Consider the following 26,737-nt stretch of genomic DNA (forward strand, 5'->3'; position numbering starts at 1 on the left):
TAGTTCTGAAGAATTCGTTGCCATAGAAATGTACCTGGCTAAAAGGTGAGACACTTTGGTGGTACTGGTTATCCCGAGTTGAACTCAGTTGACCAAAGATACCTCTGTAATGCTTCAAACCTGATTTGTAGTGTAGGACTTTGGTATGACGTAATACCAAGGGTGGAAATGTACTCAAGTGGCTGATCAAGACTCTTGGCTCACACACTGCATCGCTAGTTGCGTAACACCAACTAGTACAGATGCAGACCCACCCCAAACACAGCAACACTCCATATTACATCAATTAGCTTGTGGCCAAACTTGGCAGGTAAATGCACGGTGCCAGTATGAACTTCCAGTGTCAGTACACTGGTATTCAGTCGCTGTCGTATCATTCCTGTTACAACAGTAAACAAAGTGGAAGGGTGGTTTGTCTAATAAATGGCAACAAGCCTAACCTCACCAAAGATTGTTGATAAATAAGAGTTTACTCAGGCCGTTTGCCTGCGGACATTTTTTTAAGGTTCCAGTCTAAGTGGGCGTTTCCTCTTTTGCGTGAGCACGCTTTTCCCGCGTGAACTCACAGCTCTTTCATATTGGTCACGTTCCACTGCTCAGCCATTGCATGCCTCAACCAATGGTTGCGTGCCACGTCGTCGACTGTGTCATCGGCTGACAGATTGCTAGAACGTGGTTAGCTGATATGTAAAATACCTCTCCAGGCGTTGTAAGATCTTGCAGGCATCAACAACGCCTCGGCAGAGGAATGCGCCCAATATCTGGTATGTTCATGTGAGAGGGGGGACAGTTGGCTCTGGTCTCCTCCCGCATGCCCAGAATTTGTTGGGCAGTGAGATGTCTTGCCATGGGGCACCCCCAAAACGAGTGGGGTGTCATGCTTTCTCTACCATCTCTGCTCACACTTTCCTTACCTCAGAGCTCCACAGCAACAACAGGCCTCAGAGTGTCTGTACTGTTCTCTCTCAACATGCTTTGGCCAATCAGAACGTCTCTACTGTTCCCTTCTCTGGTGTTGAGTGAAATTAAGGATTGGCTGGTTTAGATCCCTCAAACTCAACTCTGGACCTCGAAGCCAGTTCCACTGCAATTTTTTCATTGTTCCCCTCTAATTAGGGACTGATTTAGACCTAAGAGACCAGGCGTGTGTAATTAATTATCAGGTAGAACAAAACAACAGCAGGCTTTGGACCTTGTAGGGTAAGAGTTGAGTACCCCTGGTTTAGATTGTGTCTGATAATATTGTTGTACAGGATAAACTGTGATTGACTAAGACTATCATGAGAAATCAGCCAAAATCATTTCTCTACTGGTTTGGGACAAACACATTCTCAGGTATAAACCAATTTATAGCAGGTCTCCTTTTCTCTGATCTCCTGGGGCCCTTGAGGTATCGAGCATCTCAGAGCAGGAGTACTGATATAGGATCCGTTTTGTATTTTATATCATAATCACTAAGGTTACATGGACAGGGAAGACATGAAAACTAGATCAGCACTGCTACTCTGAGATGCTTTATAAAATACGGACCGATTAGTGAGTAAAGTGCCACCACTAACTTACTACCTGTTGATCTAAACATGAGTTTGGTGCTTGATTGACCATTTATAAAGAATCCACAGAGGTTTACTGTCTGTTTTAAGGATATGGGGCCCAGAAAGTTAGCCTGGATAAACCAGACTGAACACTGCACTCACCATTGTGCATCCCATCTTTCAGTATGGTGTAACCAGGCTACCACGAAGTGGCCTCCATCTGCGCTCTAAGGCTGCGTTTACACAGGCAGCCCATTCTGAGTCTTTTCTCCAAATATTAGCAAAAGATCTGATCTGATTGATCAAAAGACCAATAATTTGGCAAAATAAGTAGAAATAGCCTAAGAGCTGTACCACACTAAAATACTTTTCAATGTAAGACAGATGTGAATCGGCCACAAGAAGAAAAGAAAAGTAGTGCCTGGTTGGAAAGCGCCTTCAGTTTGCTAAAATAAAGTCAATTCCCACTTCACTCCTGCGTTCTGTTTTCAGACCAACTTGTCGATGCCTGTTGAGTTTCTGTAATCACAGGCAAGTGAAAGCGTCTCACTTCGAATTCACACTCCAAATATCCACATACACACGCATCCCAGTGAGCAAAATGACATTGAAAAGTTGAAGACATCTTAAATAACTGAAATAAAATAAAAGATCTTGTTCAGCAACTTTACATGAGGCAAACACAAAAATACAGAGAAATAAAATATTACAGTTAACTGTCTGAAGCAAAGGAGGACGGAAAAAAATCACATATTATAAATGTCATGTTTTGATTGGCTAATTGCCTGGTAGGAATTCAACACGTTTACATGACATTGTACACAGGAGGGCGGTGGGTGCTCACATTGGGCTCAGTCTACATTAAATCATAAGATCTCCATATTGTGTAATGACAACTCATCTATGTCAACATTTGGCAATGAAACCAATGTGTTTTATCTGGGTCGTGAGAGGAAGAAAGGCTCCATTGTCAAAGTGTATGAATAGAGACACAGGTTTCTGTTGCTCAGTCCACTTTTACAGCAGTGGGAAATTAAAGTAGTACTCGCATCTGGGCTTGGTATATTCCACACACTGGTCAGCAGTGATGACAATCAATAGAAAATCCTGTTCCAGTGTTTGTGTCCCAAATGTCACTCTATTGCCAATATAGTGTACTACTTTTGACCAGGGCTCTGGTCAAAAATTGCAATATGTAGGGAATAGGTGACATTTGGGACACAAACACTGGCCCTCTGGGCTTTAGTGAACAGATGGAGCAAAGTGTGTGTGTGTGTGTGTGTGTGTGTGTGTGTGTGTGTGTGTGTGTGTGTGTGTGTGTGTGTGTGTGTGTGTGTGTGTGTGTGTGTGTGTGTGTGTGTGTGTGTGTGTGTGTGTGTGTGTGTGTGTGTGTAAGGGGGGGTTTCTAGTTTAGTGTGTCGGTCTGAAAGGTGACGAATATATCAAAAGCAGACCAGGGGCCAAACGCCTAACTACCTCGACCAGTCAAAGCCAGTTTTCAGCATTTGAGGGCCCCGGTTAAAAGTTATACACTAAACAGGGACAAGGGTGCCAATAAGCATGCAACCCGTGTTGTTGATGTTTCCCTTTCCCCTACTGACCAACTGGCCTCTCCCAGTCCATACTGTGTTGCGTCTCCTCTGGATTGTCTCGAGAGGTGAGACGATAAGACTAAATCAGCCTCTTGACTTCCACCTACTTTCTCCTGCAGTCAGAAAAGAGGATTGATTCTTATGACCCGGTCAAAGGTCAAATGAAGAGTGGTGTGGTCTGGCTGGGTTGTCCTTTAGTGTATAGCCTTTGGTCCTGTCCAGAAACAACCCCTAGCGTAGACCAGGGGGATTCCCAAACTCTTTTGCTTTGTGACCCACCAATTGAGGCGTCTGTTGAGTCGCGACCCAACATAATGGTTGAGTGGTGACAAAACATGCTCAGACCAAAGAATAAGTTAATCATTTATTAATAATACCCTCTTCTTCCAAGCATGTAACTGAATGTAGATTAGAGTATGGGGTCTTGAGGAATTGACTGTATAATAATACAACATCCGGACCCCTGCCGCAACCCAAAAGTCAGGCCCGACCCACAGTTTGGGAGCCACTGTCCTAGACTATGATGGAAGGATTGGACAGGTGTGGCACATAGGCCAGATGGAATTCAAGGTTAGACATGTGGCAGACAATATGTGTGCAGTCCACATTTATCGTCATGATATGCATGTTGTAGAATCTCAAAATCAACAGCAGTAGTACTGTAATGCTTTGTCGATACAGATTTAATAGTGCCCCTATACTTTCCTAGAGTAGGTACAGTGACCTGTGACCTGTCCACAATGTTCAGTATGTGAAGTTTCACAGGTGTTTATTAGGAAAAATGTCAAATAACTCTGTTGCATACATCTGTGAAGGGTGATGATACTCTTGACTAGATGGGCCTGTTTTACCGGTTTGAGTTGTGTTAGCCAATAGAGAAAGGAAGGAATAAGGTGAACTACCATAGGCATAGCCCTAGGCCCAACATTATGCAACTGTGCTTGTAAATGGAACAACACTGTCCTCTTGTGGACAACTGGGATGCTTCAAGTCCGTTTATTGGGCACTGATCTTAGGTCAGTTTAGTATTTTCTTTCACTTGCGGTTAAGGATAGGATTGGAGGAAGGGATAGCTGATTCTAGATCTGTACCTAGGGGAAACATTCTGTCAGGAGTACATAATAGTTTTTAAAGAGAGCCCACTTCTTTTAGGCTTGGTTTTTGTATAAGCACTTTGTGACAACTGCTGTTGTAAAAAGGGCTCTATAAATAAACGTCATTAATTGATTGTACAAAAAATAAAATAATAATTTGATTTTCAAACAGGTCAATGTATTTAAGCCATTTTATTGATGAAAAGAACTTGATGATTTTGACTATGAACGGGAAAATAACACCTTTTCAGTTATTGCAATGGTCTTAGGATGATGGACGGCATAACATTGTTGTGGGAGTGACTGTTTGGGTTTTGAATAAACTTGGTCATACCAACATGACATGCCTATATTCGATACAGTACATTAAAATGAGCATAATATCAATGACTGTCCAAAATAATCATTAAAGAATGTGCACACTTAGTTGCCCAGATAAGTGTTGAGGTAATGAGTTCGAAAACAACTCAGACAAATGAGCAGAGAATGCAATCATCCATACAGTGAATATGTGCAGAAGAGGTAAAAAGAAGCTAGCCTGGGTCCTGGATCTGTTTGTGCCATCTTGCCATGTCAATGACCATAGGGATTGGCAAGATGTACCAACAGATCTGGATCCAGGCTAATTAATTACATAAGAATTGATACAGGTGTTTCTAAAATGGCACCCTATTCCCTGAATAGCGCACTACTTTTGATCAGGGCCCATAGGATTCTGGTCAAAAGCAGTGCACTATATAGGGGACAGGGTGCCATTTGGGACGAAAGAGACATACTGTAGATAGAGCATAAAATCTTGGCACAAAGCTGGTCTTAGGAAAAATCAAGGTTTCAAATGCCTGACACAGTAGAATAGTTTGTTTTACAGGCAAAAATATGAAATCGCCCCAAACAACCTTATTCCATGAATCAGAATTGGGCTTTGAAAGAGAAAGAAATTAAGATATATATTTTTTTTAATCGAATCAACAGAAAACAATAGCCAGAGTTCTAGAGAATAACGAATAATGAAAGCATCAGGTACCAACTTATTACAATTAAATGAATCAAATAAAATAGCGACAAGGAATCTTGATCATGGGAATCATGAAATGATTTGATATTCAGAAAGACTAAGTTACCAAAACAAGTCATAAAAACATGAAATGGATAGTTCACCAAATTATAAACTGTTATATTGGTTTCCTGACCTTATAAGCAGTCTATGGCAGTGGCCAGATAAACAAAACCAACGCATGGGCTTACCTTGTCAATAGACTGCTTATAGGGTAAGGAAAATTGTGTATTTTGGGGGATTATCCCTTTAACAACAGACACACTGAATCTTAGCTATGGTTAAGGTCCTAGTAGAACATGCCGCAGGGATCATCAACTAAAAACAGCCGTGGGATGATTCTTTTCTTGAGCGGATGGTCAGGGGGACAGAACATAATTACAATTAATTTGTATACTAAGAATTACCGCAAGAAGCCCAGCAGATACAGTACCAGTCAAAAGTTTGGACACACCTACTCATTTAAGAGTTTTTCTTTGTTTTTACTATTTTCTACATTGTAGAATAATAGTGAAGACATAAACTATGGAATCATGTAGTAACCCAAAAAGTTTTAAACAAATCAAAATATATTTGAGATTCTTCAAAGTAGCCACCCGTTGCCTTGATGACAGCGTTGTACACTCTTGGCATTCTCTCAACCAGCTTCTTGAGGTAGTCACATGGAATAGATTTCAATTAACAGGTGTGCCTTGTTAAAAGTTAATTTGTGGAATTTCTTTCCTTCTTAATGCGTTCGAGCCAATCAGTTGTGTTGTGACAAGGTAGGGTTGGTATACAGAAGATAGCCCTATTTGGTAAAATACCATATTATGGCAAGAACACTGATCCTGTATTAAGACATGAAGGTCAGTCAATCTGGAATATTTCAACAATGTTGAAAGTGTCTTCAAGTGCAGATGCAAAAAACATCAAGCGATATGATGAAACTGGCTCTCATGAGGACCGCCAAAAGGAAAGGAAGACCCAGAGTTCATTAGAGTTACCAGCCTCAGAAATTGCAGCCCAGATAAATCAACTGTTCAGAGGAGACTGCGTGAATCACGCCTTCGTGTTAAATTGCTGCAAAGTAACCACTACTAAAAAGAACACAAATAATAAGAAGAGACTTGCATGGGCCCAGAAACACAAGAAATAGACATTAGACCGGTGGAAATCTATCCTTTGGTCTAATGAGTCCAAATTTGAGATTTTTGGTTTCAACCGCCGTGTCTTTGTGAGACGCGGAGTAGGTTAACGGATGATCTCCGCATGTGTGATTCCCACCGTGAAGCATGGAGGAGGTGTTATGGTGTGGGGGTGCTTCGCTGGTGACACTATCTGTGATGTATTTAGAATTCAAGGCACACTAAACCAGCATGGCTAACACAGCATTCTGCAGCGATACGCCATCCCATCTAGTGGGACTATCATTTTTCAGTTTTTCAACAGGACAACTGTGTAAGGACTATTTGACCATAAAGGAGAGTGCTGCATCAGATGACCTGGCACCCACAATCACCCGACCTTAACCCAATTGAGATGGTTTGAGAAGAGTTGGACTGCAGAGTGAAGGAAAAGCAGCCAACAAGTGCTCAGCATATGTGGGAACTCCTTCAAGACTGTTGGAAAAGCATTCCAGGTGAAGCTGGTTGAGAGAATGCCAAGCGTGTGCAAAGCTGTCATCAAGGCAAAGGGTGGCTACTTTGAAGAAACTAAGATATATTTTGATTTGTTTAACACATGATTCCATATGTGTTATTTCATAGTTTTGATGTCTTCACTATTATTCTACAATGTAGAAAATAGTGAAAATAAAGAAAAACCCTTGAATGAGTATGTGTCCAAACTTTTGACTGGTACTGTATGTTTGACTAAAACAATAATTTCAAACCTTACTTACATTTGTATACCATCACATATCTCTCTCTATTATGCGTGGGAATACTTAGGAACAGATTTCCAAAATGAAAATCAATTGGAGCTGATTTGCTGTTGTTTTTACAGTATTATGTCCAACCACATAAAAATAATTGTCAAAAAATTTATAAAATAGTCAAAAATAAATAAAATAAAATGCAAATAAAATCACTGCCCGGGGCTGCCAGTTGGGGAACCCTGACATACAGTATGTTTTTGTCAGAATGACTCCTCTTCAACTCTTAATCTCATTCTCTTATTCGATTCTGTTTTAAGGACATGTTCTAAAACAATTTCAGCAGGACTTCTGTCACACAATAAATCTGGTTAAGAAGCTTTAAAGCAAACCAACACAAACACAGAGTACACAAACTTAGTTACAGTGCCTTGTGAAAGTATTCATCCCCCTTGGCATTTTTTCCTATTTTGTTGCCTTACAGCCTGGAATTAAAATAGATTTTTTGGGGGGGTTGTATCATTTGATTTACACAACATGCCTACCACTTTGAAGATGCAACATTTTTTTTATTGTGAAACAAACAAGAAATAAGACAAAAAAATAGAAAACTTGAGCGTGCATAACTATTCACCCCCCAAAGTCAATACTTTGTAAAGCCACCTTTTGCAGCAATTATAGCTGCAAGTCTCTTGGGGTATGTCTCTATAAGCTTGGCACATCTAGCCACTGGGATTTTTGAAAACTGCTCCTGCTCCTTCAAGTTGGATGGGTTCCGCAGGTGTACAACAATCTTTAAGTCAAATCACAGATTCTCAATTGGATTGATGTCTGGGCTTTGACTAGGCCATTCCAAGACATTTAAATGTTTCCCCTTAAACCACTTGAGTGTTGCTTTAGCAGTATGCTTAGGGTCATTGTCCTGATGGAAGGTGAACCTCCGTCCCAGTCTCAAATCTCTGGAAGACTGAAACAGGTTTCCCTCAAGAATTTCCCCGTATTTAGCGATATCCATCATTCCTTCAATTCTGACCAGTTTCCCAGTCCCTGCCGATGAAAAACATCACCACAGCATGATGCTGCCATCACCATGCTTCACTATGGGGATGGTGTTATCGGGGTGATGAGAGGTGTTGGGTTTGTGCCAGACAGTGTTTTCCTTGATGGCCAAAAAGCTACATTTTAGTCTCATCTGACCAGAGTACCTTCTTCCATATGTTTGGGGAGTCTCCCACATGCCTTTTAGCAAACACTAAACGTGTTCGCTTACTTTTTTCTTTAAGCAATGCTTATTTGTTTCTTTAAGCAATGACTTTTTTTTGGCAACTCTCCCGTAAAGCCCAGTTCTGTGGAGTGTACGGCTTAAAGTGATCAGATACTATGGACAGATACTCCAATCTCCGCTGTGGAGCTTTGCAGCTCCTTCAGGGTTATCTTTGGTATCTTTGTTGCCTCTCTGAGTAATGCCCTCCTTGCCTGGTCTGTGAGGGCAGCCCTCTCTTGGCAGGTTTGTTGTGGTGCCATATTCTTTCAATTTTTTTTATCATGTATTTAAATTGTGCTCCGTGGGATGTTCAAAGTTTGATATTTTTTTATAACCCAACCCTGATCTGTACTTCTCCACAACTTTGTCCCTGACCTGTTTGGAGAGCTCCTTGGTCTTCTTGGTGGTGTTACAGACTCTGGGGCCTTTCAGAACAGGTCTGAGATCATGTGACACTTAGATTGCACACAGGTGGACTTTAATTAATTATGTGACTTCTGAAAGGTAATTGGTTGCACCAGATCTTATTTAGGGGCTTCATAGCAAAGGGGGTGAATACATATGCACGCACCACTTTTCATTTTTCTTTGTTTTTTGAAACAAGTAATTTTTTTCATTTCACTTCACCAATTTGGACTATTTTGTGTATGTTCATTACATGAAATCCAAAAATTCATTTCAATTACAGGTTGTAATGCAACAAAATAGGAAAAACGCTAAGGGGGTGAATACTTTTGCAAGGCACTGTATAATCGCCATTACCTGGTAATGATCATGATTGTGAGCATAAGGTCATGTTGGTGTAAAATGAACCTCAAAAGCACTTGAAATGCAGTTGAACCAGGTTGGCCATGGTTCAACCATAAACTTCAACAGCCAATGAGAGAGAGGTATGACAGATATAGGCAATAAAATAGGGTCTGCATTGTGTGGCATGTTAAACTCTCCATTGCCATTGGCTACTGGTCATGAAGTAATCTACCTTCTTGCCCCTCATTGGCCACCATTCAGTTTAAACCAATCTTCATCACATGACTATGTAGGAGAGCAACCAACCAATCGCTCACACGACAGAGGAAACCATGGAAACAGCATGACAATGTTGACTGACTGAAAAGTGTGATTTCTTAATCCTAAAGAACCACCATGGACCTCTAAAAGCGCTCTAGAAAAAAGTGCATCATAATATGTCAAATACTGAGAGTGTTTTAAACATTAAAAAACAGCACTAATATTAAATATCAGTATTCTTATTTTTTCCCACTAGTGCAACAGACGCATTTAAAATAAAATACAGCATAAACCTTTGCAAGCAATCTTAAAATCTTTTTAAACATTAATTTATAACTACAGCCACTACAGCAGAATATGTCAAAGGCAACGTGATGATTGATGCATGAACACAAACATGCCAACATTATAGTCCTCTCTTTTTATAGAAATAAATAGCTCAAATAATCTTTATCCTCTCTCTTAAATAATGTCCATCTCTATAGCACATTGATCATGAACATTGAATATAAAGTACCTATAGTACACAACTGCAAATTTCAACACTACCGTTTATACATAATATAGCTGCATCTTTCCTTTCGACTTTGGAGAGAAAATGTTTCAGAATCGACACCTGTAGTAGACTCTTAATCATTATCATTTTTTTCATCATGAAGATCCTTATACTTATGACCTTAATTTTATAACACCAAATGCAGTCATCTTTTTATATTATAAACAACATTATGTACAGTGTTTAATGTCTTAAAGAAGACAAGATTGTCAGGAACTGAAAACCCCCTAAAGTTGCATCCCGAATGGCACCCTACTCCCTATATAGTGCACCACTTTTGACCGGAGCCCTATGGGCCCTGGTCTAAAGTACAGTAGTTCACTATACACAGAAAAGTGCGTCATTTGGACCACATACCCAAATAAACAAGTGCATTGTGTTTTCTCTATTGTGACAGCGACTTTAAAAACACCTTTTCAATCGGAGGGGCAAGTCTTTTCACAGCCAATATTCAGTATTGGAAGAGAACATGGAGATGAGAAACCACAACTGCAGTGTGTGTGTGTGTGTGTGTTCATGTCAGGCTAGCACTACTAAAACAAAGCAGCACATAACTTAGAACAGAACTCGGTGCTCAACTTGACTAAACATCTCTCCATTTAAAAAAAAAACTAACGGGGAAGCAAAGGATCTCAATAGTCTAAAATAGCTTTCTCTCATTTCCTTTCCTTGATCTACAATGACGTACGAACAAAGGATATGTCAAACGCCTACCAGAGGATCAGCTTCCAACTGTTGTCTTCTGTCAGAAGGAGTACACATTAGACTTGAGATCCCCCTCCCTGGGGTGGATGCATGGTTTGGGTCGGGGTGCATTGTTGCCTGAGCTCGACGACTTGCATGAGTGCCTGAAGAAATAAATGGTACACTACTGCGAATGGATACACACAGGCTATCTTACTCAATTGCCTAACAACTCTGTCCTCTTCTCCCGTCATTGCACTGAGCGAAAATAACTGGTCAGGCGAAAGACAGCCTAATGATGAGCTTCCACCATTTTGTTTTCACTTGACAAGGCAATCGGTGCAGATGAAGAAACAAGAAGAGGATTTTGAGGCAATTGAGATCAAGACTGCATCTCAAATGTCACCCCATTCCAGACCCGGGCAATTCCAGGCCTCGGAGGCATGATTGGTGTCACACTTTTCCCCACAGTCGATTTAAACTAACTGCATTCTAAACTGAAGATCATGATTAGTTGGTTATTGGAGTCAGGCGTGTTAGCTTGGACTGGGGCAAAAGTGTGACACCAAATCAGGCCCCCAAGCTCTGGAGCCTTATGAGCCCTGGTTAAAAGTATTACACTACTGTACATAGGGAATAGGGTGCATTTGGGATGTAGCTCATGTAATTCACTGTAGCTTACAGAGCTAGTGGCTAGTTATTTGAATAGGGTGAGCAACTGCCTTACAACGCTCCTATAGATTAGTGGCACATCGGAGAAAACACTTTACGAAATGAAGATAGAACACACACAGCTATGAACGTCATCAATTCTGAAATAAAAGGCAAAAGGAATCCATTTGCAACCCTGTTTAAAAACAAAGTAAACAGTAGCTGCCTTATGGACCAGCCGGCCTACAGATACTGTAAGAGTTCCACAGACAAAAGTAATTGACAGCTGAAAATCCAAGGGTGTGCGGGAGAGACTGTGCTCCGCTGATGATCTTGCTGAAGATGGGAACTGCACTGTTCCCATGGCGACCACACCATGGAGCGGCTGATAAAGACCTTGGAATAATAAAAAGTCTAAAAGGTGACAAGATATCTTCTCGTTTTATGTTTGACCAAGTCTGAAGCTGGTGTCTGAAGCTGGTATGTCACACACACACACACACACACACACACACACACACACACACACACACACACACACACACACACACACACACACACACACACACACACACACACACACACACACACACACGTTGGGAGTTGAGGGTCTATTTTAACTTACTCCTCTGGCTCAGGACAGGGTCAAAAATCACACACCGTCCATCCCTACATCTGCTTTACTGCTCATGTGCATTTCCACAGAATATGTGCTGTTGAGCATCTTGATAAAAAAAAGCATCCCAGACACATTCTCTGCAAATGCTTTCGTAAATAGAGACCGAGAGCCTGCTCCTTCATGACATGCATCCCCCAGCTTACAGCTCTTTTCTCAGTTGAAATCAAAATGCCCGCCGAGATTACAGCATCTACAAAGTCCAATAGAGTTTGTTTCAAATCTGTTTGGAAGGTCAGCAAGTCACAAACATGGTCCCGGTTAGTTTTCGCGGAGACTTAGGGGCCCCTGGTCTTGTTACCTGACTGATGATGTCTTTACTACACTTTACCCCACCATAGAGTTGGATAGCAGACACACAAAATGTACTACTTTAAAAATAGAGATAGCCCTCAATGGTGCTGCCCATTTGGTCAAAAAAGCAGCCATTGAAAAGATAGATGAGCTCTCTAGTACATCTATGGTAAAGGAGGGTTTGGTCCCTTTATGAGAATCTCCACTGGGTTTGTATGCTCCAGGGTAAGGTGTTGACCTGACTTATCCAGGCCTCTTGTCTTGTCTATCCTCTGTTCTGTACTGCATTGCATCTCTCCAATAGGCATTGTAGTGGTTTATGGAGCATTTATCTGTCTGTGGTGTCTGTGTCTGTCTTTTAGTCAAGGCTAAGGGCCGAAAACACATTGGTTTTATTTTTAACAATAAAGAAGCATGTTGCTGAATGTCCTCTTCAGTTACGTGTGTGTGTTGGCTGACTGGTACTTCAGGCTGTTTCGTCTTTGCGTCGCGTCAAGGGGTTACAAATGACTAGGTCTGTTCTGTTGGTGTGGCTGGAAACAAAATGGCCGACCCTTCTTCTTTGGGGGTCCTGGGTGGTGGATGGGGTTAGCAGAGGATGTCCGCCTTCACGTGCAGAATTTTGGAGAAGCCCGGTCTCTTCTTCAAGCCCTGGAGGGTAAAGAGGGGTTAGACCGCTACACTCACTTATATACACACACACACACACACACACACACACACACACACACACACACACACACACACACACACACACACACACACACACTCTTTGCTCCATCTGTTCACTAAAGCCCAGAGGGCCAGTGTTTGTGTCCATCAAAAGTGTGTGTGTGAATGAGCGTGCCTCAATCTATTGATATCTGAGTGCATTTAAGCAATAGTATCTGAGTGCATTTAAGCAAAACACAAAGCGGCTTCGACTTCTTTAGGAGAACAAACCTAATGTTGGAAACAAACATCATTACGTTGTCATCCAGAGTCACATTTATTTATTTTCCAAGCTGTAGCACACAATATTTGACATACAGCAGGTTTTTAAAGGACTAAAGAGTTCGGTCTGCTTCGCGTTCTCATTTTCGCCATGGGAAAAATATTGCGATACTGGTATCGTCACAGCCCTATTAAGCATGTGTGAATCTTGAATATGCTTAGCGTGTGTATCTCAGGGAGAAACTGTATTTATAAACAAAAAAGTAAGCATATAACTAAGTTTGTAGACCATTGCGCACACACGTGTATACGAGTAAGAAATTAATGACTGTGCTGGTTCCTAGGCTTGGAATAGTGGTTTTCACTGACTGTACAGTACACACATAACTCATAGGTTTCTCCCCCTCGAGGGTTCATTGAGTTTGATTAAATGTTTGCTTTGCTTCTCCCCCGTCTGGCTACGGCCGTGACAAATGAACAGGGCCCGAAATTACAAAACACACTTTTAGCTCTCTGGGGTTCGTTACTTAACGGCTATGAGCAATCTAGCACAGCATCCTCCAGCGAGAAACGGACACCTTCCTCACTGACTCACAGAAGAAGGGAAGGCTCACACGCCCACCCTATTCCCTGTTTAGTGCACTACTTTCGACCAGGGCCCATAGATAAAAAAAATGTCAGAGTGCGAATATCGAAGCGTTCTTCCTCTTAACCTCTGAGCGACGCCCGTCGTGGGCGTGCGACCGCCCTCAACGCCACACTTCCTCTTTCCAGTATTCCTCAGACGATCAGCTGAACTGGGGACCTCGGTTTTGAGTCATGTACGGTTCAGTATGGTTGAGTTGTAATAATAGACCACTCTCGCTCACCCACCTAACCATTGCTAAAGGATACTACAGAGTTAGTCATAGAAATTATACGTATACTGTGGGCAGGAGAACCCAAAGACAGGAAATTATTTGGACAGGCATAGTCAGGAGTTGTCCTCAAAGCACTGATCCAGAGAAAGTTTTAATAGTATTGGGTTTCGTCCCCTTTATAAGTGTATTGAGATGCACCCCCTTTGTAAATGTTATTAGATTATTCAAATGCAATCATTTTTAAGAGCATTGGGATTCAATGGGATGTGGAAGTTAAAGCTCTGTTATAATTACCTGCAGCTTGTTCACCATCTCGTCAAAGAGCTTCCTAGCCTCAGGGCTGTTGGGGTCCTCAAAGTAGTCCTCGACACCGATCTGCACCACGATGGACTTCAGGTTACGACACACACCTGGAGGGGCGAGATGGTGTGCAGCCCTCACACGGAAGGAAGCAGCAGACTCGCCACCCAATTCCAAATAGACCCCTAGCCCCTATGCCCTAGCCACTTGTGTAGCTCTGAAATGATTGACTGGATGAGAAAAGTGCAGACCTGGATTCAAAAATGGTGCGTACTCGACACTTTGAGCCGTTGTTTGAGCAATGGAAAACTAAAAACGGGCAGGGATTGCACTTTTGGGATTGTTCTACTGGTTCCTTTGTGAAAATCAAGCTCAATAAAGCACATCTATATTTGAACCGGGTCTGGTGTAGCGTGTACTCACTGTTGAAGTGAGGATCCGCATCTCTAGAACCTCCAGACCCTCCCAGTAGTGTACTATGTAGTGTAGTAGGGTGTAGCGTGTACTCACTGTTGAAGTGTAGCAGGGCCTTAGGGGTGACCGGGGTGGAGGTGAGGACCAGCATCTCCAGGCCCTTCAGACCCTCCCTGCAAACCTCAGCTGCCACTTCCTGGTTGACCTCACTCACATGGTCCAGCTCCAACACCTGCAGACGCATGCAGTTCCTCGCTACAGGGGGAAAGAAGGAGGAGGAGAGAAGGGGGAGGGGGAGGTTGAGATGCCTTTGATACCAACAACTTAGTCAGTAGTATGTAAGTAGCATTGACCGCACAAGAACAGCCCATAGGGCAGGAGAATATCTTCTGTTTCTGTAGGGTGAGGCAGCTAGATGCACAAGTACACCCCCCTGGACAGGACGCTTGGTATTTGCTAATCCATTATTGTTCAAGTGCTGGGTAAGATATCTGAAGAGCCTATCTAGAGTCGAAAGCAGTCATATACACCTGGCCAGCACACATTGATATACGTTTGTTCATTGGTTGGAGTGTTAGCAATGCTTACATAAAAATAAAACTTAACAATGCTACCTAAATAAGTTGAAAAGAGATGGTCATGGTGAAAGCGCACATAACCAGCCTACAAAACCAAACATTATGTTCACGGTGTTTCTACTATTTGTATGATCATCTCAGATATAGATATATTTGAGATGATTCAATTGAACAGCTTGGGGATAGTGTTTCATCATGTTTCGCTCTAGATGGTAGGATGAGAGAACTGATCAGAATGGTTGACTTCCAAATGGCATCATATTCCCTTAATAGTGCACTACCTTTGACCAGGGCACATACAGTGCCTTCAGAAGGTGTTCATACCCCTTGATTTATTCCACATTGTGTTGTGTTACCAGTCTGAATTCAAAATGGATTAAAACAAATGTTCTCACCCATCATCAAACAATACCCCATAACGACAAAGTGAAAACAAATGTTTGAAATGTTTGCAATTTTATTGAAAATGAAATACGGAAATATTACATTTACATAATTATTCACACCCCTGAGTCAATACATTCAAATCACCTTTGGCAGTGATTACAGTGTTTCTGGGTAAGACTAAGAGCTCTGCACATCTGGATATATGGTACATTTCCACATTATTCTTTAAAAAACTTATTCAAGCTCTGTCAAGTTGGGAATCCTACAGACGAAAAACCATATATGTGACATAAAAAAAAAGAAGAGATATACATGAAAAATCATTATTGGACACCCTTTTTCTATAGTGAACCGGTTTCACAAGCTTTCCACGCGCTAATTAACAATAATTTTAAATTCAAAGATAGGCTCTCGTGGAATAACCGTTTATGTGCACCACTCAGAATGGACGGACAAGCGCACAACTTTTCTGTTGCTTATGTATCGCCGAAATGTGGGAAAGAAACGTAAAACAAAACTAAAAGAATGGAAAGACAGGCAAAGGAAGATCTTACGGGATGCGGGAAAACCCGATACAAATCGTAAGGGTCAAGAAAAAAAATGGGAAAAGCTGTCCAAAAGAGGTAAGTGGAAGAACCGTATATCAAACAATCAAGCTAGCTATAGAGTACAGTAACTAACATGTATGTTCTGGGTTGTCTAATTTGTAACTATAGAGAAAACATATTAGCTAAAGTTCGTTGGCTACTAACTTATACATTATCGTTACAAATGTTATTGCTAGATTATAGAAGAAACATAGCTAGCTACTTTTTCTCCATCCACCGGATGATTCGACATGGCTACAGTAGCTAGCTAGTTATAGGTAACGTTACACTGTATCCTGCAGGGAAGAGCGTGTTCCACGACGTGCAGAAAGGATTGTGGAAAGTTGACTGATGAGCGCAAGCAAATAGCTATATTGAACACTTGCATAGTTTAACTTTGACAGTAATGATACGTACATTAACGTTAACTCTAAAAGTGCAGTGTTACACAATGGTGCAATTACAAACTCATTCTGTGTATAGGTTGGGAGTGTGTGAAAGATGGAGGTCCTGATCAAGCAATACCCTGAATGTGCAACAGTATATTAAATTCGGAATTTATCATTGTCAATTGTTATTGCAGCATGAGGTGAAACGGAGATGTAAACCTGAGGATACAAAGGAGAACAAACGACGGAAACAAACCTTCAAATACCATGTACAGCAAGCAGGCCAGAGATTGAATGTGTGCAAGGTCACTTTCATGTCTGTGTTCCAGCTAACCAACAGGCGTCTTCAGGCAAGTGAAAATATGAATTAATGTCTATATGAATATCAATTACAAACATATTGTATTCTCTGTACTAGTTTTTAAGAACCTGCTAATTGAAATGTAATTGTTTTGGTCAGGTTGTTCAGGAAAAGTTAGGAGTTCAAGCTGAGGCAGGTGAGGTTGCAGGGTCTCCAGATCAGGCTACTGAGGCTAGGTCTCCTTTAGAAGATGGAAGAGGGAAGCAGAGCAATAAGTAATGCGCTATGGATTCCTGCCTGGATTATTTCACTATAGCAGTGCTCTAAACAATCTTCTAAACATTAACATAGAGTATCGAATGGATGAATAGCGAATTCTGAAACAAAAATATAAAAATGTTTATTACTTTTAAACAAAATGATGGTAACTAAGCTGTCCAACTACAACCTGAGCATTGAAGACTGTTTGCTGATTACCTTCCCCCTCCCACCGGACGGCACTAGCCTAATTCTCGCCGCCCTACAGGCCCCACGGCCACAAACGGCAATGGCGCGACCGGGATTTGTACCCCGGTTATAGCGACACAGTTGCACTCTAAGGCAGGTCCCTAGACCATTGAGAGAATACAAGTTTAACAACATCTTGTTGTCTCCTTACAGGCCACATCGGATACATGCTACAGTGAAAGAGGGCATCAAGGAGCACATTCTATCTTTCCCAAGAACCACTACTCTCGGATGAAGGGGGATGTACAGAGAATACCTCAGCCCTGATCTGAATTTGTTGCGAATGTACCGACTCTACAAATAGAAGAATATCATCTGCAAAATTCTGGGTTTATAGGGACATTTTCAAACAGCAGAGTCTCAATTTCGGCCAACCCAGGAGTGACACCTGTGGCAAATGTGACGCATTCTTCACTAAGATGTCAGCAGCAACATCTGAAGAGGAGAAGAGGAAGATTGCAGTTGAAAGTGAGTTGAAAAGCCGAAAAGGCCTACACACAGCTTCAAAGTGACACTGAGTGGGCTAAAGCCAATGCTGACTGCCATGTCATTTCTGTGGATCTACAGGGGGTGATGTACACCCCTAATCTGACCCACTCCAATGTCTACTACCAGTGGCAGCTGTCAAATTTTAACCTTTGCATCCAGGAACTTGGAAAAGAAGATCCTGCATACATGTGTGTTTGGCATGAGGGGATTGCACACCGGGGGTCCATTGAGGTGGCAAGCTGCATATTGAAGTGGGTGAAGACAAAATTCACGCCACTCACCAAACCAGAGGTGCGCAAGTTGATCATCTTTAGTGATAGATGCTGTGGGCAGAATAACAACTGGCGGATGCTCAATCTGATGTCGATGCTCGTCTCTATGGGTTACTTTACGCAAGTTGAGCAGGAGTTCATGGTCTCTGGTCATTCTTTTCTTCCTCGTGATCGATCTTTTGCCACCACCGAGAAGAGGCACAAGGTGTCAGTCCTTCATACACCTGATGATGTTTCAAAGATGATACTTGAAGCACAACCAGCAAAACCATTCAAGGTGATGAGGATGCAATGTGTAGACTTCAGGCACCTCCCACATTCTGTCCTCAAGCGACCAGCTGGACTACAGATCACCTCAGTGAGGTGGTTAAAAGTCACAGGTATTGCACAGAGAATAGTTTACTAACATCCCATCAACATGCAACATGTTGTTCTAACAATAAAATATCCTAATGCTTGACTGTGAAAGTTGTTTATTGATGTCAGGAACTTAAAATGTTTCTGTTCTAATTTCAGTTGAGGATCCTTGGAATCTGTACGCCAGACAGAGCCACAGTCTATTTGAGGGATGGAAATCGTGGCTGATCTCCAAACCAAAACAAGGAGCAACACCTCAACCTCCCTATTTTTGCAAGCCACTACCCTAGAGCATATGAGAGTCCTCTGCCCATTAAAAAAAACAAGTACCAAGATCTGATGACCATGCTCAACTACTTGCCAGCTGCTGCACACTTTTTTAAATAAATCACTGCAGAGTGAATAATTTGTTGTTAAACCAAGCTACATAATTAACCGTTTTGTCTGTGAGTTTATGATCCTCTGAACCTGTATAGTATGTTGAATCTGAATACATTTCAGAAGACATGTCACCCCTATTGTAGGAAATTAAATGTATAGTAGGTGGTTTCTAAGTGAATCAATGTGTATGATTTGAACCAGCACAATATATTGAATTAATTTAATTTTAAGATGTTGTTCCTAGTGTAGAAAATGTTATGTACAATGTGTTCTGTTGAGAATTATTTTGTGTGTGATCATTTGAACCTTTTTTAATCTGAATTAATTAAAAACAAATAAGTCATCACATAAAGTATGTGAGTATTCATTTGATCTTGATTCCCTTTTTTTTATTCATTACAATATACAGTACGTCTCTCTGTCACCACATTTAGCAGTAACTCTAAGCAGTTAATACTTATTTACTGCTGTCACCTCAGTACAGAAGGACATTTCTTGCCTTTAGGATGGGTTTAACGCAATTCAAAACTTAATTGCTGATCATAGTGTTAAACGCAAAGAGAATGGTTTTCTGAACGTTTTGTAATATTGACCTTAGGGACCTGCATAATGGACATGCATATTGGCACATCACATTGATCCATATTTGATATGTACAAGTTGTGCTTGTTTTGATTGAATTAATTTAATTGTATTCTATTTGTGTAGTTCTTCTATGGTATCTTCACATTGAGGGCTTCATTTTAAATGAGACTAAGATTTCATGACTCAACTTTTAAGAAAAGTCATCAGTGTTAAAGTTGATAGACCACCTTTAAATTAACCTCCATACAAATGAATTAACTACATATTGCATTTAAGTTATTTACATGAAGGGCATCTGTACTTAAAACATATCAGGTGTTAAAAAAGGACATCTTACAAGAGTCATGCAAAATGTCACATATACTGTTCTTCCACAAACTGAAATCATCACTGGAGATAAACTGTTCTTCCACATTCTAAAAATTAAAACGGCAATAAAAAAAAGTATTTTTTGAAATAACAAAAAAATATAAATTGTTGTTGGAAGATATGGGTATGGTGAATTATTTGTCAACCATAAAACACCTAATGTGGTACACACAATTAATAATATAAAAATAACTGATTATCTTACATATATGGTTCTTCGTTTGTAGGATTCGGTTGTTGATCATTGTCAGACAGCCATTTTCAAGTCTTGCCATAGATTTTCAAGCCAATTTACTATGTCAAAACTAACTAGGCCAATCAGGAACATTCAAAGCCGTCTTGGTAAGCAACTCTAGTGTATATTTGGCCTTGTGTTTTAGGTTATTGTTCTGCTGAAAGGTGAATTTGTCTACCAGTGTCTGTTGAAAAGCAGACAAATCAGGTTTTCCTCTATGATTTTGCCTGTGCTTAGCTCTATTCCATTTATTTTTATCCTGAAAAACTCCCTTGACGATGACATGCATACCCATAACATGATGCAGCCACCACCGTGCTTGAAAATATTATGAGTGGTACTAAGTGATGTGTTGTGTTTGCCCCAAAGATAACGTTTTGTATTCAGGACAAAGTAAAAATATGAATTGTCTTTTTCCTTTTCTATCTACCATTAGGTGCCCTTCTTTGCGAGGCATTGGAAACCTTCCTGGTTTTGTGGTTGAATCTACACTATATATACACAAAAAGTATGTGGACACCACTTCAAATTAGTGGATTCGGCTATTTCAGCCACACCCGTTGCTGACAGGTGTATCGAGCACACAGCCATGCAATCTCCATAGACAAACATTGGCAGTAGAATGGCCTTACTGAAGACCTCAGTGACTTTCAACGTGGCACAGTCATAGGATGCCACCTTTCCAACAAGTCAGTTTGTCAAATTCCCGCCCTGCTAGAGCTGCCCCGGCCATCTTTAAGTGCTGTTATTGTGAAATGTAAACATCTAGGAGCAACAATGGCCCAGCCGCGAAGTGGTAGGCCACACAAGCTCACAGAATGGGACTGTTGAGTGCTGAAGCGCGTAGCGCGTACAAATCCTTTGTCCTCGGTTGCAGCACTCGCTACCGAGTTCCAAAGTGCCTCTGGAAGCAACGTCAGCACAAGAAATGTTCGTCAGGAGCTTCATCAAATGGGTTTCCATGGCCGAGCAGCTTCACACAAGCCTAAGATCACCATGCGCATTGCCAGGCGTCAGATGGCGGATGCCAGGAGAACGCTACCTGCCCCAATGCATAGTGCAAACTGTAAAGTTTGGTGGAGGAGGAATAATGGTCTGGAGCTGTTTTTCATGGTTCAGGCTAGGCCCCTTAGTTCCAGTGAAGGGAAATCTTAACGCTATAGCATATAATGACATTCTAGACGATTCTGTGCTACCAACTTTGTGGCAACAGTTTGGGGAAAGCCCTTTCCTGTTTCAGCATGACAATGCCCCTGTGCACAAAACGAGGTCCATACAGAAATGGTTCATCAAGATCGGTGTTGAGGAACTTGACTGGCCTGTAAAGAGCCCTGACCTCAACCCCATCGAACACCTTTGGGATAAATTGGAACGCCGACTGCGAGCCAGGCCTAATCGCCCAACATCAGTGCCCAACCTCACCATTGCTCGTGCCTGAATGGAAGCAAGTCTCCGCATCTAGTGGAAAGCCTTCCCAGAAGAGTGGAGGCTGTATTAACAGCAAAGGGGGGACCAACTACATATTAATAACCATGATTTTGGAATGAGGTGTTTGATGAGCAGGTGTCCATATACTTTTGGTCATGTAGTGTATGTTTGAAATTCACTGCTCAACTTGAGGGACCTGAAGGCACTGTAGGGCTCTCGCCAAGAGTAGTGCACTATATAGGGAATAGGGTGCCATTTGAGAAGCACTCAATGTCCTTTCCTATTGCCACCCCTCATCCTCACTCAGCCCATGTACTGATAAACAGACAGGCCACCAAGACAACCGTTTCTCAACTAGGCACAAAAGTAATTTCCTCCCACTGTTCCTGCATGCTGTGAATCGTGAGTAGGAACTCAATAGCTGGGTTACATTTCCTTCTGACTGGGAGGGTATTTGCAGTCGCACGCATCCCCCTTTCCATCTGTGTGGACGGGACAGAAATAAATCAGAATGTTTTGTTCCGAAGAAAAAGAACAAATATTTCTAAATGTGACAAATAACCCCTTGAAGGACAAAGTTCTATCCATCAACAAAGACCTCTGATATGAACCATACAAAGCACTTCAATCCAAATTGTTTCTTCGTTCTGAAAGAATAGTCCCTATATCAGTTCATTTATTAAAATGACCAATGAGATTAAATATTCATGAGATATTTATCCAAATTGAATTTACTCACCCAACGAGGCTAGTCCCTGAAGGCCACACCCTGCCCCGCCCACGCCCAGGGCTCTGAGGTGTGGCCAGCATCGGCCAATGGTCTGCAGACATCGGTTGCTGAAGCGAGCCGGTTGTTGGCTGGAGGAGAAAGAGCGAGGTGCGTTACACAATAGACGTGCTAACGGTATTCCTAAAAATAAATGTGAGCTAAGAGAGTTGCCTCTCACCATGGATGTAGTGGTGCCACCTGGAGAGAGATTATGTCTCTACAGCCTGCTCCGAGAGCCCAGATCACCTCCTGTCCTACAGGGTCTGTGGCACTCCTAGAACAAAAAACACCAATTCACTATACTTCATGGTATAATCATCCAGACACCCATTCATAATATATAGCAGGGGTCTCAAACTGTATGTGATAAAGTGAACATCTTAGACCCTAACCCACAAATATAGAAAATGCAATGTACAGTCAGAGACAGGCCTAAGTTTCTGCTTAGAATTTCCCACATTTTGGTACGCTATTTGTTAGTAAACTTTTCTATAATTAGATACATGCAGCTTCTCTTCTGTCATTAATTGTTGCGCTAGAATGCTAAATTAACCCTTGGTCACCAGACTGTCATAAATCGATAGAATAAATGATTAAATCTCGTTGACGTCATTAAAGTTCTTTCATCTCTGCTCCTCTTGCGCAGCAAAAACGTTAAGGGATGCAAGATTTTCTGTGCAAAATTTCCGTTTGACCGGTTTTAAGGAAAATAAAAGAGGTATGAATACTACCCAACATATTTCTGATAAGATTTCAGTTCCACTTGAATGCATATTTTATGTGGTTGAAATATTATCGGCTTTTATGATGCTGATAAAAATAGCACCTTTATAGATGGTCCCTGACTGTCAAATTTGTATAGCGCCTCGCAATCATCACATAACACTGTCATCATCCTTTTCACCAAATCTTTCCCGAACATTAGGCTATTGTTCTGGTCCTCCCTTCTATTGATTTTCAACTCTCCGTTTTGCAGCTTTTCTCTTATAGAATTCAACTCCGACATTGTTCTTTTTGCATCAGTGGATAGACAATATCCAATTGGAGCATAGTTAGGCCCTAAAGCTTAGGCTACACACTAGCAGCAGAAAAAACGAATGAAATAAATATATAAATGTCCTAAAGCAAAATATACCTCATGTGATGACATTTCTTTAGAAAGGGGCACAAGACAGGGATGTCCCCCTCCCCCCCTCCTTTTTGCACTGGCAATTGAACCGCTTGCAGAACGAATTAGACAGGACCCAAACATTACAGGTATCAGTATTGGTAAACTTATTTGCAGCTGATCTCCTGACATACCTGACCAATATTTATTTCAAAATATATTTTCTGAATACTCTAAAATATCAGGATATATAATTAATTTGGAAAAACTAAATAAATGCAATAAACATATTTTTTTTTTTTAACTCATAATTTACAGCAATCTTTAAGTGGACCACAAAAAATATGAAATACTTAATACGTGACAACAAATAGAAAGATAACTTTATTCCATTACTGAACAGTATGAAAACAGATCTAATTAAATTGAATAATCTTCCCATAAATCGTACAGATAGAATAAACCTCTTCAAAGGCTTTGTATTTATTTTTGGTAACACTAATTCATAGAATAAAAAGGAAAGTTTTACATCTTCCTATGTCTGAGAGTGGTTTTAACCTTCCGGACTTGGAATGGTATCAAATCGCTACCCAAGGCTTTTACTTGCGACATATAGTCAAATTCACTAAAGAGGAACAATAGGTAACTATTGAAGATGCGCAGCTCATCCCCAGAATCATTTAACGTATCTATTTTCAAAGGAGAAAGGTAAGAACGTGAATAACTTAACAATTAAGAACACTAGAACAATATGGAATAAAACTAAACATATTCTACAAGAACCAATATCACTTCCTAGAAACACAACCTTATGGAACAATCCTTGGATAGCTTTCCAGAATTCACAGATAAATTTGTCCACATGGAAAAAAAACTAAAAAAGCATAGAAACCATAAATTACTTGGTAATAGGAAATACATTCATTCCCATGACAGCTTTAAAAAGCTATTTTCGATTGACCGATGTAAATATTTTCAAATAAATGCAACTTAAAAGTTTTATATTACAACATTTGGATTTGAAATCTTTTGGAAATCAGAGCAATCTTGAGGGAATCCTATTGGTCAGAAAAGGATATTCATATGACAGGTAAACTACACAAAACCTTGCAAAGAGCCTATCCAACTGATAATCTCTTAGAAAAATATATAAACTATTGGAACCAAGATTTAAAAAGAACTGATATTGGCACAAGATGGAGGGAATGTTGGAACATAATTAACAAGACTACAGTTAACACAAGTGTACATTTAATTCAGTATAAAATAATGCTTCCTGTATAAAATGTCTGTTGTGTAATTCGTTATACAAGAGACATTTCTAACTCTACAGCACAACGGAAGAGTCATGTCTAAAGTGTAAAACTAATAATGACTCAATAATTCATGCCTTCTGGGAATGTTATAAAGTCCAAAAGTGAGGGCGGAGTTAGAAATTTGGCTGTCACAAGTATTACAATGTAAATGTACTTTTAATCCGTCTGTCTGCATATTTCAAGACGTGACATATGAGGGTGCCGTGAGATACCCGATGGGTTGGACGATACTTTAAGTCAATAATCTTTTTTTTTTTTAAGTATACTTTAAAAAAAATGTAAATGAACCAATCCTCCATGATTAACGCAATGGAAAGGTCAAATTATTTATAATGAAAAAAATGTAATGTGTAAGGGCTAGGAGAGAAACAAAATGGTGCCATTTGAGGTCATGTGGCATAAAGTGATGCGGGCGCTAGAGATGGGGGTGTGTGTTAGTGGGTCTGGGGCAGGGTTAATGTTGTGGATGTTTGTATGATGTTGTCATTTGTATGTTTATTTTTTGTATTGTAATTTTTTTTAAATAACTACTAAAAATAAAACCTCAAATGTAGCCTATAGATATGAATTGTACGATGTCAGCTAACCTGTCTGTGTGACGGCCTGCAGGGCAAGGCATTAGCAGCTAGCCAGCCACAGGGAGTGACGAGTACTATATTGTATGCATTTTGTTATGTTACAGCCTTATTCTAAAACGGATGAAACAAAACATTTCCCTCAATCTACACACAATACCCCATAATGACAAACCAAAAACAGTTTTTTATACATTTTAGCAAATGAATAAAAAAAAGTGAAACATTTACATAAGTATTCAGACCCTTTGCTATGAGAATCGAAATTGAGCTCAGGTGCATCCTGTTTCCATTGATCATCCTTGAGATGTTCCGACAACTTAATTGGAGTCCACCTGTGGTAAATTCAATTGATTGGACATGATTTGGAAAAGTCCCACAGTTGACTGTGCATGTCAGATCAAACACCAAGCCATGAGGTCGAAGGAAGTGTCCGTAGAGCTCCGAGACAGGATTGTGTCGAGGCACAGATCTGGGGAAGGGTACCAAAAAATGTCTGCAGCATTGATGGTCCCCAAGAACACAGTGGCCTCCATAATTCTTAAATGGATGAAGTTTGGAACTGCCAAGACTCTTCCTAGAGCTGGCCGCCCGGCCAAACTGAGCAACCTTGGAGAGAAGGGCCTTGGTCAGGGAGGTGACCAAGAACCCGATGGTCACTCTGACAGAGCTCCAGTTCCTCTGTGTGGATGGGAGAACCTTCCAGAAGGACAACCACCTTTATGGTAGAGTGGCCAGACGGAAGCCACTTCTCAGTAAAAAGGAACATGACAGCCCGCTTGGAGTTTGCCAAAAGCCACCGAAAGGACTCGCAGACCATGAGAAACAAAATTCTCTGGTCTGATGAAAGCAAGATTTAACTCTTTGGCCTAAATGCCAAGCGTCACGTTTGGAGGAAACCTGGCACCATCCCCACAGTGAAGAATGGTGGTGGCGATGTTTTTCAGCGGCAGAGACTAGACAAGGAGACTAGTCAGGATCGAGGTAAAGGAGCAAAGTACAGAGAGATCCTTGATGAAAACCTGCTCAGGACCTCAGACTGGGGCGAAGATTCACCTTCCAACAGGACAATGACCCTAAGCACACAGCCAAGACAACGTAGGAGTGGCTTCTGGACAAGTCTCTGAAAGTCCTTGAGTGGCCCAGCCAGAGCTCGGACTTGAACCCGATCTAACATCTCTGGGGAGACCTGAAAATAGCTGTGCAGCGACGCTCCCCATCCAACCTGACAGAGGTTGAGAGGATCTGCAGAGAAGAATGGGAGAAAATCCCCAATTACAGGTGTGCCAAGCTTGTAGCGTCAAACCCAAGAAGACTAGAGGCTGTAATTG

At 41.1% G+C, this 26,737-nt stretch overlaps 1 protein-coding gene across 1 annotated transcript in view; it reads right to left on the minus strand.

Moving 5' to 3' along the window:
• Positions 1-12,854: 12,854 nt before the first annotated feature.
• Positions 12,855-26,737, minus strand: part of LOC120034711 (F-box only protein 41-like) — a 78,006-nt gene continuing 64,123 nt past the window's right edge. The window contains exons 9-13 of the mRNA XM_038981318.1: positions 22,586-22,681; positions 22,378-22,496; positions 14,870-15,028; positions 14,354-14,469; positions 12,855-12,917 (exon numbers count right to left, since the gene is read on the minus strand). Of these exons, the coding sequence (XP_038837246.1) occupies positions 12,855-12,917; positions 14,354-14,469; positions 14,870-15,028; positions 22,378-22,496; positions 22,586-22,681 (553 nt within the window). The remainder of the gene's footprint in view (positions 12,918-14,353; positions 14,470-14,869; positions 15,029-22,377; positions 22,497-22,585; positions 22,682-26,737) is intronic.

The sequence above is a fragment of the Salvelinus namaycush genome, chromosome 42 (genome assembly GCF_016432855.1).
Source record: "Salvelinus namaycush isolate Seneca chromosome 42, SaNama_1.0, whole genome shotgun sequence".
In the NCBI taxonomy this organism is placed as follows: Eukaryota; Metazoa; Chordata; class Actinopteri; order Salmoniformes; family Salmonidae; genus Salvelinus; species Salvelinus namaycush.